The sequence below is a fragment of the Eretmochelys imbricata genome, chromosome 26 (assembly GCF_965152235.1).
Source record: "Eretmochelys imbricata isolate rEreImb1 chromosome 26, rEreImb1.hap1, whole genome shotgun sequence".
Lineage (NCBI taxonomy): Eukaryota > Metazoa > Chordata > Testudines > Cheloniidae > Eretmochelys > Eretmochelys imbricata.
The window spans coordinates 2548296-2561175 of NC_135597.1; the positions used below are offsets into that span (position 1 = coordinate 2548296).

The 12880-nt window shown below is 53.7% G+C and overlaps 1 protein-coding gene across 1 annotated transcript in view; it reads right to left on the bottom strand.

Annotated features, from left to right (window-relative positions):
- ADGRA2 (adhesion G protein-coupled receptor A2) overlaps positions 1 to 12880 on the bottom strand; it is a 98039-nt gene that overhangs the window by 53764 nt on the left and 31395 nt on the right. Inside the window, exon 3 of the mRNA XM_077805540.1 lies at positions 2257 to 2328. Coding sequence (XP_077661666.1) covers positions 2257 to 2328 — 72 coding nt within the window. The remainder of the gene's footprint in view (positions 1 to 2256; positions 2329 to 12880) is intronic.

Here is a 12880-nt window from a genome sequence, read left to right on the forward strand (position 1 = left end):
TACGTGGGCCTGGTGGCTTAGAGTAGGGACAAGTTGCTTAGCCTAGCCTGCCACAATTTCCCTATCCGTAAAACAGCAGTGAGAACGCTGGCTTCGCAATGGGGCTAGTTACCGTCTGTAGATCACAGAGCTCCTTGGACAAAAGTAGCAAGGGCGCATCACCATCAACTTTCGTATCAGTCGAACTGCTCCTGCTGCTGATTCCCCAAGTGACAGCAGAACCCTCTTCCATATACGTTATACACACCAACCCTTACATCAGAGAACTCTGGACTGGCCAGAGAGCACGTCAGACATACCCCTGTAGTGCATTTCATTCCCACAGGACCTCAAGGCACATGGATCTAACACCTTAGAGAAATGCAATCTCCTCTGGGGTGGGGAGTGACAGCCAACAAACTCACTGCAGTAAGAGCGAAGAAAAACATTGGCCACACATGGCGTGGCCAAGCCCTGTTTTCATACCTGTGCTGTGGGATCCCGAACACTCTCCTGGCAAGGAGCTGCAAGGGGAGCCGGTCCCACAGTAACATGAATGTAAAAAGAGGGCCCTGACATCACTAAGTGCTTTTCTCCTCCGGACGAGGGATTGGATGACTCAAGCCTTGTTGTTTCCCCTTTTAGAGGCGCTGCTTCCCAGCAGGGATGGAGACACAACATCTTTATCTCCATCATCCCCCCCCAGAGAGCATTCAGTCCAGGTCTCAGGGAGCACAGCGCAGATCCTCATCCACGGGACAGCCATTTACAGCCCCGCTGTGGTCTAGCTCCACCAGCTATTGTCTCGTCAGAGCCAGCTGGGGAACCTCAGCTCCCCCCCGGGACACGGCGCACAGGCTCCACTTACAGTGTCACTCAATACATCAAGCCAGAGACCCCGATTCACGGCTGGAATGCAGGAGTCCCTCAGAAAGGCAGCGTCTGGGAACAAAACCCCCTCAGTGTGCGGACCCCTCTCCTACAGACCTACAAATCCATATGGGGGCCATAAATCCCACCAGAGAGATGCCTTTCACAGAGAGATAAGAACGCTGACTTTGTTCGAGGGACAATGTCGCTTTTCATATGGGACCCCACAAATCAATGCCCCCTCAGACGCTTCCAGCCCAAACGTGGCTTTCCAGTGAGCTTCTGAAGTGGAACTCATTTCCTGGAGTCCCCGAGAGAACCTCTCCCTTCACTCCCCAAGACCATTTCTTTCTTCTGACGCCCTCCATGCTGCGCCAGAGCATTCTCCACCCCAATTGTTCATTTTCCACATCCCAGGGCAGGGCTGCAAACACTGCCGGGGGGAGTCCTGAGTAAGAGCATGGGGATTTTGGGCTGGTTGAAGGTGAGAGCCTGACAGCCAAGAAGCAACACAAAACTTCCTCACTCCTTCCTGTCTCCCTCACACATGCACACCCTTTGGTGACCTTGGGCACCCAACTTGAGAAGTCTTCAGGGAATCTGATTCTCAGTAAGTGCTGAGCATCCAGCCTCTGAAAATCCGACCCCTTCAAGGCATCTCAAAGGTGGGTGCCACCCTCTAGACACTTTGGAAAAGTTCAGCCGACGTTCCTCACACCTGTCCTGGCGAGACCTCCCGTCGAGGACAGCGGGACACCCCATCTCCTTGGCCTGAGGCTGCGAGCCGAGGGGCAGTGTGAGCCAACTGTGGTGCTAGAGTTTGCAGGGCGAATGCTGGCCCGTGGGGAATTGGACTCAGACCCTCCCGACTTGCATCACACAGCCCACCGCCGTGGGGATAGGGGGATCATTTTTGGTCTACAGGCTGGGCTTTAACCAGCACCCTAGAGAGGAAAGACTCTGCCCTTCGGCCAATCATCCCCACAGCCATCCCGGGCAAAGTGATTTTAGGACACCGAACAAGCCAGGGATAGCACGGCAAGCTCAGATGCACCCATTTTCACGTAGAGGAAGACACAGGCCGAATGCCTCACCTGTTGACACACATCAGCTGCTCCCCCATGCTCCCATCAGCCAGTGCTGTGGAGTTCTAAGTGCCATTTCCCCCATATTTATAGCAACAATGAAAAGCAGGTTACACTGGGCTGTGTATTTAATTTCGTTACCAAAACCCCTCCAACACCAAGCCGTTCCCCCTCCCCCATTTCCCTTCATAGCAGCAAAAAAAATCTCCCTTCCCCCCTCCACGCCCATTTAATTTTTGCTCTGCTTTGGTCACTAATTTCCCAATCCCTCATTAGGAGCCCAGAGCTGCTCAGAGCTCACAATGGCCCGCCTGGCACTTACAGCTTCTCGAGAGCACGCAGTCCGAAGAAAGAGCCATTCTTCAGCGCTGTTATCTTGTTGTTACTCAAAAGCCTGCGGGGGGAAAAGAAAGGGGGAAGGGGGGTTATTCAACCTGAGGTAAAGCAGCAGCAAGTGCCTGAACAACCGGCTGGGGCTGGGTGTGTGGTCCGGAGGGGGCAGCTTCGTTAGCCACAGTCAGATGCGGGGGAACAAACTGGAGATACCACAACGTACATGCTGAGACGTCACAGCTTTGTCACGTTCGCAGCCAGGAGGGACCATTCGATCATCTAGTCTGACCTCCTGTCTCGCACAGTCCTATACGAATAGTTACGGCCCGTTAGCGGCTCTCCTCAGCAGCGCCCCAGCTCCTCAAAACGGCAACAGTGCCATCGTGCAGGGAGACAGGAGTCTGAGGGAAGGGGGGGGGGCAGGGGTGTAGGAGCGTTGCGTGTGATGAGACAGCCAAAGCGAGCTAGCGGGGGGCGAGGAGAGGCAGTGGGGTGAGCCAGAGTGAGCTAGCGGGGGGCGAGGAGAGGCAGTGGGGTGAGCCAGTGGCACGAAGAGGGATTCAGACTCTGTCTCCCGCCTGGCAAGGCGGTGGGGCAGGGAAGCAGCAGCTCTTTCCGAGGGGGTTGAATGGGGAAGTGGGGCTGGTGTGCTGGGACCAGGGGGCTATCCCACTTATGGGAGCAGTGTGGAAGGGGGCGAAGGTGGGAGTGGAAGGAGGAGACACATGGGGTGGAGACGCTGGCCCCGCTGGCAGCATAAAGCGTGGGTCGGGGTGGGATAGGAAATGGCATCTGACAACCCCTGGGAGACCCCTACCTGACAGGTGTATGGGGGGAGCACAGGATAGGAAGCAGGGTCTGAACGGCCAGGTGAAGGCGCACACCCGGGGCCAGTGGGAATGTGGTGAGGGCCGTTGGGTGGGCGAGAAGGGGGCCTTAGCAGCTGCGGCCTGGCAGGGTCAGAGGGCAGTGAGGCGGGACCCAAAGGGGCCAGCGAGAAGGCAATTGGAGCGCTGGCGTGAGAGGAGCCCAGGGCTGAACAGAAGGCATGGGGGCCTCAGTGTGTTCTGGAGCAAGAGGCAGCAGCCCGGCTGTGTCAGGAGGCGGCTGAGGGGTCCCCTGAGGTTGCAGGGAAGGGGCACTAGGCTCGGGAGCCTGCCAAGCCCACATGTCACACACTTCTCATTAAACAACAGAGGAAACCAACGCTTGGGACTGTCCAAGTGCATGAGCATCCTCCACCGCAAACAGCTCCTGGAGACAAGGGAACACGCCGCTGGCTGGAGGGGCTGCCACCGGCTGGGTTGGTCATGAGACTCCCGCTCCCTCCTTACTCGCCTACTTTCCTGCCTTCGTCCCCAACCCTGCTGGCAGCCCTCAGAACCCAAAAATCCCTCCACGGTCTCGACGCTCTAAGGACCTGACTAGGGATCACCGTGGTCACAGCCATCCCAGCGGCTGCCGTTGCTACGAGAATTACAACATCTCTCCAGCAAGTAGCGTAGAAGGGGCCATGAAACAGGTTAGGGCCCTGAGGCTGCCCAAGCTGGGATCAGCCTTGGACGCGGTTCAGAAACACCCCACAATTTGGAGATTACATGTCTCGCACTCCTGACAGGCCGCTGCTAGACTTGGAACGGCTCTCGGACTCAGCTGTTCCCTGTTCCTCTCCCCACTTCCCTCACTCCCATACCAGCCCTGGCTCTGTCTCCCTGCCTGGGGGCCGCAAGGCTCAGAAAGCCGTTCTGCAGGTTGGGGAGCCACTTGGCGGTAACGGCTTTGTCCCCTCAGCGCATCCCTGAGCGGGGCTCCAAGTCAGGGTTCCAGCAGCTCCCAGGGGCAGACCCTTTCAAGCCGCTCCGCTCCGACTCTTTATCCCAAAGTAAACAGTTTAGCTGACCACAAAGGGGGCCCTCGGTCCTGCTCAGGCTGAGGAGCGGAAGCCAGCCTGGGTGAAAGGAGAGGAGGGGAAAGGAACACGCACCCACCAATTCAGCTAGCAGCTCATTAACGCTCTTTCGAGGCAATTAGCACTTAGAGATGCAGCCTTCTGCCAAAAGAGCCAGCAGTCAGCCACTGTGCTTTTAACTGCCTCAGCACTGAGGGTGCCCTCCCCTCGCCAGCTGCTCCAGTCTCCTTTGCCCTTTCAAGAGACCCATGGGGGCGAGATTTCCACCCACCACAATCAGACAGTCCCTCTGTGTGGCAAGCCCTATAACTACAAAGAGGCCTCTCCAGAGGAAGCAGCAGAATGTCATCAGCTGGGACCTTTCAGAGTGGCCTGGAGAAGAGGCCCAAGGCAGCAGCTCTGCACCAGCCCCTGGGGAGGAAGGGAAACGGGGCTGGTGTTTTCCAATGCATAGATCTCTGTTCCGCAGGAGGGAATAGGAGAGCGGGGCAGGGGGAGAGAAAGGAGAGAGGCTTAGCTGGGAAACCACAGGCAGACACAAGCCAGCAGGACCTGAACCCCCCACATGCCTGGAGCAGAGAGAACAGGGAGACCCTGAGCAGTTGTAACGGCTGATGGCTTGATCAACTCAGGCTTTGCACAGTGATGGCGGCTGCTGCACGAGGTGTTTGCAGCCCTGTTCTCTGCTGCAGGCAACAGTAAGGAAAGGAAGCTGCAGGAGGAAAAGTCTCTCTGTCGCAAGCTCTCCTGGGAATGATAGGTTGGGAGAAAAGGGCGGTTAAGGAATGCCCCCCCAGTGAAAACTCTGGATCTCCCACCTCATCAGTCGTGTTGCCTATCCCAGGGGCCAGAAGCTGCCCAGAGGGGAGGCTCTATAGCTGTGGCTCTCAACCTTTCCAGACTGCTGCAACCTTTTAGGAATCTGATTTGTCCTGCCTACCCCCAAGTTTGACCTCCCTTAAAAACGACTTGCCTACAAAATCAGACATAAAACGACAAAGGTGTCCCAGCTCACTATTACTGAACAATTGCTGACTTTCTCCTTTTTACCGTATAATTACAAAATAAATAGATTGGAATATAACTATTGTCCTTACATTGCAGCGTATAGTATACAGAGCAGTATAAACCAGTCATTGTCTGTATGAAATTTTAGCTTGTCCTGACTTTCCCAGTGCTTTCTATGTCGCCTGTTGTAAAACTAGGCAAATACCTAGCTGAGTTGATGGACCCCCTGGAAGAGCTCTGCGTACCCCCAGGGGTACACGTGCCCCCTGGGTGAGAACCATGGCTCTACAGTGTCTGAGGGGACACTTCAGCCCTGTTAGCCCCATAGTGAGGCCTCAAGCCACGACCTGCCACCACGGACCGTCCAGGAGGTGGAAATTTCCTTCTGGGTGAGACGGCTGCAATTAGGAATCAAGCAAGGAGTGTGGCTAGGGGAGCAGTCTGGGAGAGGGACGCTCCCAGCTGGCCCCAGCACCGCAGCAAGGAGAAGCTGGGCTGCCCCACAGGATAGCCGCGAGAAACAAGCTGCTGAGCCAGACGCCACACGTGGGGGCCTGTGCAGTGTTCCCCACTTCGCCCTCCTCAGGCTGCTCACAGGCCTGCCCTGCCCCTCTGGCAAAGGCTCTCTGACATGGTATCACAGGCCCCCCATGCAGACGGGCATCCTCTTGACTCTCAGAGCCCTGACTCGCCTGCTGCTGCTTGAGACATCTGCAGCCCATCAGAGGGGGAAACCTAACCCTATAAAACCAGAGGGGGCTGATGGCTGGGAGGGGCAGCAGGCATGGAGCATGTCAGGTCTCACACCATTAACTAGGCCTGCTCCAGCACACCAGCCAGCCAGCCCCGAAGGCCGGTGGGATACACGCAGCTGGTCAGGTCTAACAGAGGATACCCCGTTTGGGTTCCAGTGTGGGGTGGTAGGTGACAACCAGCATCAACAACTAGGTGACGGTAGCATCAACTTCCTAGACATCACCGTCAGCAAGGGTGCTGCACACAACTATATACAAGAAACCCACAGATCACCACTCCTACCTCCACAGATCCAGTAACCCCCAAACACACCAAGAAATCGGTTATCTACAGCCAGGCACTCAGAGACCCCAGAACAGGCTCCAAGGAGAAAGTCTGGGATACACACTTTATCACACATAAAACCGTCTTCATCAGACAAGGACACTCCACCAGAGACATAGATCACATCATGGAGCAGGCCACCCAAATACCCCAAGAGAACCCGCTTCAATACAGAAATCGCCAAACAGCAAGCCAACGCATGCACATGCCAAACTGGAGTCACCCCACAATCCTGTTCGTGTACTCCAGGGGCTTGTCATGCCCTGGGCGCTCCCTGCTGCCTAGCACAGACCCTGTCTAAGTGCTCTCGGGCCAGGACAATGCTTTCCATGCTTTCTGCGAAGCCCGGACCACACATGGGACACAAACTAACAGCAAATACTGCACCTAGTGTGCTACAAAACACACAGAGTTCAAGTCCTTTTCCTAGAGGGCTGATGCTCGGCCAAACAAGAAACACGGGATACCCGTTTGGGAGCAGGGAAAGCAAGGAAGTGCCCTTGGGTGGGAGGCCAGTGCAGGAGGGGTTAAAGGGAGCGGGGAAGACATTTGACACATGGGAAGTGGAAGGATGTTCCCCAGCACAAAGGTAAGCAAATATCTTGCTGCTTGGAGACAAACAGCTTGCACCTGACGCAGTATAAAGGTTGCCTGTATTTGGGAGGGAGCCGAGAAGGGATTCTTCAGCCCAGTCTTGCACTTGCTCGAGAAGGTAAACAAAATAATTTGACATTTCTTCTGTACAGCAAGGGGGAAAAAATGCCTCGCTTGGAACTACTGGAGGGCTGCTCGTTTTTGGGGTGCTCATGCAGATCAGTGGGGATCTGCATCAGATCTACACTGGCCAGGCTGCTCCCAACTCCCCAGACTCCATTCCAGCCTCGGTCCTGGAGGAGCCTCACTGGCTACCCGCAATGGTGCCTACCTAATTTTTCCTGTACATCAACTCCTGCCCCAGCTGTCACATGGAACGCGGACAGGAGCAGACCAGCTCAGGCCTTGGCCACACAAGAAAGCCCTGGGCATTTCTCAGCTCACTACATGCTTCACACAGCAACCCAAGGAGCTCATAATCCTTCACGATTCATCAGCCTCCCGTAACAGAGTCCCTGCCTCCAGCAGCAGCCAGGTGTGCCCCACACAGAGATGTCTGCGTGCCATGGGGAGGCACGACTCTCTGCAGCGCCAAACGGGGGCCAGAGCTAGCAGACTGACAGCTGTCTTTGAGGAGGGGCTAATAAAACAGACCGATGTATTCCGTTACGGTCACACGCAGTCATGAGGCAGCCAAACTGACTGGCTAACGGTAGTATCTCGAGCTGACCCGAGTGCCTAAAGGGCTTGAACGAGTTCACCCTCCCACTCCAGTGGTGGACGTCCTCACCCCGCAAAACAGAGCCCAGAAAGATTTAAGCAACTCCCCCCGTTCACTCCCCTCACACAGCAGGTCTGTGGCACCCAGAACCGTGGAGAATGCATGCTGGGAATCCAACTCCGATCCTATGTAACCCTGAACAAGGTCGCTGGCTTCCAGGCAGCTGAAACAGCCGGGGCAGGACCTGCTCTGTCTGGTCAAGGAGGTGGAGGGCAGCAGAGGAAGTGGGGGACAATTAGCTGTTTAGGAAAAGCACTGCAGGGCAGCAGCAGGCAGGGTCAGGGTTATTGCTGGGGGAGTGGATAATGGGAGCATACAGAGCCTCGGCGGGCTAGAAACGCCACTCTCCTGTCACCGCGGTAACAGAGCTATAGCCCCTTTCCCCTCCTTCCTCTGGCCACATCCCAAAGCTGGGAGATGGGAAGAGCAGAATGGGGTTGTTTTTCATCGCGGTTCCCTCCTTTCAGAGGGTCCCCTCCTGGAACGCGCCTGGCTCCTCCCTGCCTTCCACCCCATGCCACTAGGCTCCCAGAAACGTGCTCCAGCGTAGAGCCCATGTTCCGCCCCGCCCCGGTGCCTGCCCATCCCAGGGCTCTCCAGTGGGGCTGGGAGTTAGGGCTCCCGGGGTCTACGCCGAGCTCTGCCACACACTCGTTACACAGTTCTGGGCAAGTCACTTCACCGCTCTGTGCCTCAGTTTGCCCATCTGCAACCTAGAGGTAATGCTCACCTGTGCGCCAAGCCCTTAAAGTGCCGAGTGCCTGGAAAGGATAGCGTTCAGCACCCCTCATTAGGATCGGGCCCCAGCCTCCCAGGGTTGTTTATGTTCAGTTCATTTATTGCTCATAAAGCGCTTTGAGTCTCTGCTGATACATGCAGAGAAGGGCCTGCTCTTGCTGTAAGGGCAGTTCCACAGCAGTCATAGGCTTGGGAGGACAGACGAGGGATTCTGGGGAGAGGGAGAGCCACGCTAATTTGAGCTAAAAGGAAGCCTTATTTAAGAAGTGCTGTGAGGGAGGGTGGGACTAGGAACACAGATGGCAGGGAGATGCTCACAGAGGGAAAGCAACCAGGGAACTCCTCTTTACCCTGTCTCATAACACAGGAATGAGGGGCAGTCAATGGTACAGAAAGGCAGCAGATTGAAACATGATAAAAGGAATACATTTACAGACGGCACAGAGCCATCCTGTGGAACTCACTGCCACAGGATGCCATGGAGACTGAATTTATCAGGCTTCAAAATGGGACTAGACATTTATATGAATATCCAGCGATATCATAATACGTATAAAACATAAACAGGAACCTGGGAAGGGCTACAAACCCTCCTGCTACAAGGCACACTCTACGCGAACTAATGAGGGTTAGGAGGAAACTTCTCTGGGACAGGTTTTCCCATCAGTGAGACTGCAGGGTTTCTTCCTCTGAAGCATCTGGCGTCGGCACAGCAGACGACTGTGTTCCTAAAAGGCAGCTCTACGCCTGTCAGAAATACAGGGATCGGACATGCAATCAGTAACGGGCCTAGAGGGTTTCCACCACGCACTAAAGAAACACAGAAGACGAAGCTATGTACTTTCCCAGTGAGCTGGTCTGCGTGTGAGCACACATGCTTTAACAGCAAAGGGAAAAAATACTTCACTGTGGATTGGGAAAGCACCCTGGAGAGGCTCAGTTACTAAAGGCGTGGGGGCGGGGGGGGGGAGCTTATTGATGTTTGAAGTCGGTGCTGTTTATATAAAGGCTGTTTCTCCAGCTTGGCTGAATGGCTGCTGTGTGTGTGCCAGAGGCAGAGACCAGGGCAAAGGCCCCATTAGTTCCCCCTAAGAAAACCCAGCATGTATGTGGATGTCTCCAGATTTTGTTTGGGTTTCTCCAGCCCATTTACTAGGCAGAGGTTTGTCGGGAACTAGCAAGGCCTCTCGGGGCCCAACTCCTCTCTTCCCACCAGTCCATCTTCTGGCCAGCAAGGCCTCTTAACAAATAAATGAAAAATAAATACAGAGGGGAACATTTCAGAACCAACCAGAAAGGCATATATACATATGGACATATACACACTCCCCCCCTACATGAGCATGTGAGGGGGTCAACAAACATGTGGACAAGAGTGATCCAGTGGATATAGTGTACTTGGACTTTCAGAAAGCCTTTGACAAGGCTCCTCCCCAACAGCTCTTCAGCAAAGTAAGCTGTCATGGGATCAGAGGGAAGGACCGCTCATGGATCAGCAACTGGTTAAAACAGGGAACAAAGGGTAGAAATAAATGGTCAGCTTTCACAGTGGAGAGAGGTAAATAGTGGGGTCCCCCAGGGATCTGTCCTGGGACCTGTGCTGTTCAACATATTCATAAATTATCTGAAAAGGGGGTAAACAGTGAGAGGGCAAAATTTGCACACAATACAAAATTACTCAAGATAGTTAAGTCCGAAGCTAACCCTGAAGAGCGACAAAAGGATGTCACAAAACTGGGTGACCAGGCAACAAAATGGCAGACGAAATTCCACGTTGATAAATGCAACATAATGCATGTTGGAAAACAATCCCAACTATACATACAAAATGATGGGGTCTAAATAAGCTGTTACCACTCAAGAAAGAGATCTTGAAGTCATTGTGGATGGTTCTTGGAAAACATCCAGTCAATGTGAGGAGGCAGTTGAAAAAGCGAACAGAATGTTAGGAACCATTAGGAAAGGGATAGACAATAAGACAGTAAGTAGCATACTGCCACTATATAAACCCATGGTACGCCCAGACCTCGAATACGGCATGCAGTTCTGGGGGTCCTGTCTCAAAAAAAGATTTATTGGAATCCGAAAAAGTACAGAGAAGGGCAACAAAAATGATGAAGGGGATGGAACAGCTTCCCTATGAGGAAAGATTGAAAAGTTTGGGACTGTCCGGCTTGGAAAAAAGATGGCTACGGGGAGATGTGATCTGAGTAGGTTGGAAGACGGATGCATACCCAAGGACATGCTATACGGGGAGCTCTCAGAGGGAACAAGAACAACAGGATGTCCCAAGCTTCACTAGATAGAAACAGGCAAGTGAGATATGAAGGAATTTGGAATTGATCCTGACCGATGGGAAATCTTGGAAAGTGATTGTAAAAACCGGTGCCATTGTCTCCATCAGGGCATCAAAGTCCGTGACAGGAGCTGGCTCCTACAGCTTGAAGAGAAAAGAGCCCATAGGAAGCAAGCTGCTCCCAACCAAGAAACATACATTTGTAATAACTGGCAAAGATCACGCAAATCTCAGATTGGTCTATTCAGTCACATGAGACATTGCAAACCATCTACGTCATAGGCTGCAATTCCCACCGTCTCTTGCAGATGAAAGAATGTCAACAACAAGCTATAAAATCATGAATGGTATAGAGAAAGTGACCAGGAAATGTTATTTACTCCTTCATATAACATGAGAACCAGGGGTCACCTAGTGAAATTAATAAGCAGCAGGTTTAAAACAAACATAAGGAAGTTCTTCATCAACCTGTCGAACTCACTGCTAGGGGATGTTGTGAATGCCAAAAAAGAATTAGATAAATTCCTGGAGGATAGGCCCATCAATGGCTATTCGCCAAGATGGCCAGGGATACAACCCCATGTTCTAGGTGTCCCTAGCCTCTGAACAGCAAAAGCTGGAATTGGACGACGGGATGGATCACTTGATGATTCCCTGTTCTGTTCATTCCCTCTGAAGCACCTGCATTGGCCACTGTCGGAAGACAGGATACTGGGCTAGATGGACCATTGGTCTGACCCAGTATGGCCGTTCTTGCATGTGTATGCATGTGTGCTCTGACTACTGCTTGCTATACCAATCACAATGGTCTCCCTCTTATCTGGTGCTCCACCCCATCTGTTGCAGCTTTAGTTACCTCTCACCAAGTACTTAGATTGGAAGCTTTTTGGGGCAGGGAGCATCGTTCCGTTATATGTTCGTACAGCGCCTAGCACAATAAGACCCCAATCACTGGTTGGGGCCTCTAGGCTCTACTGCAATACAAATTACAATTCATATACAGACACACCCACCCATGCTGGCCTGTGGTATTACCGCCCTCCCGGGTCAGACTTTCTGCTCCGTGGCCAGCCTCTGGACATTTCTCTAGCGGCCCCCGTAGCTCTCAGCTTCTAAGCGCATGGACATTTCCCTGCAGTTGACTTTTTCTCCCTCTGGAGTGGCCACCCTGAGTTATGAATACATTTAAACCCCTCTGCCGAGGGTACAAGCAGCCCCTGAAGAACAAGGAGACCCAAATAGGCTCAGGGAAGGAGAATCTCAGGGTTTCCAAATGCAAACATCATACGGTGGACTCCAAGGGGCTGGAACCAGGAGACCTCCAGGGGCCATCACTCAGGATGGGAGCAGTGCCAGCTTTCTGCTTCTAACTCCCAGTCAATTAGCAGCTGCCCCACCCCACAGCAATGCCCATCACCCCCCCCGCTCACTCTTCCCCTTCCCCCCACCCGTTTCCCTTTTGTAAGCAATTAGGGAGCGGCTGGCCTGAGTGAGATGCTGGGCAGTATCCTGTGTTAATGAGGGGCTGCCATCGGGCACTGCTGCGTCCGAAGAGCCTCGGGACCCCACTGGAGGAAGGGACAGGAAATGACAAGCAGCCCTGCTAGCCTTCAAATTGCTTCCACAAGTCAAAGGCTTGAGAAACCGCAGCAGGCTGGGATTCCAGGCCTGCCACGTCTCACCATTTCCTCCCCGACGTGCCGGCCCTGGAGAGGCCCCAGGCAAAAAATCATCAGCAGAAATATGCACACGCAGGGAAAGCTCTGGTTTTACTGGACTCCAGTTAGCCGAACCCGCTGGGCTGAGCCCTGCCCTTCGTCAAAGGGCCCACGCTGCACAGCCAGCTCTGCAGACCCCATGGCTATAAAAGGGGCCTTGCTCCAGCTAGCGCAGCTCCTTTCCGGCAGGCTGAGCTGCAGAGGCAGCTGGCATCTACCCTGGCCTGGGACCAAGACTCTGCAAAGCCTGGCATCTAGCTCCTCTGCTTTAACCACCTGAGGATTCCCCCTGCCCACCTGTCTGCCAAAGCGTCTGTCTTCCCCAGCAGAAGATCTACGAACCCAAACTCTGACCAGCCCTGAGCAAACACTCCAGCAATGCTCAGCGAAAGGCAACGTCAATTGGAACGGTTTGAAACTGACCACTTATTAAAAGACAGGCCCCTGTCCAGAACCAGCCACTGTGACAAACATCTGCCGATGGTTTGC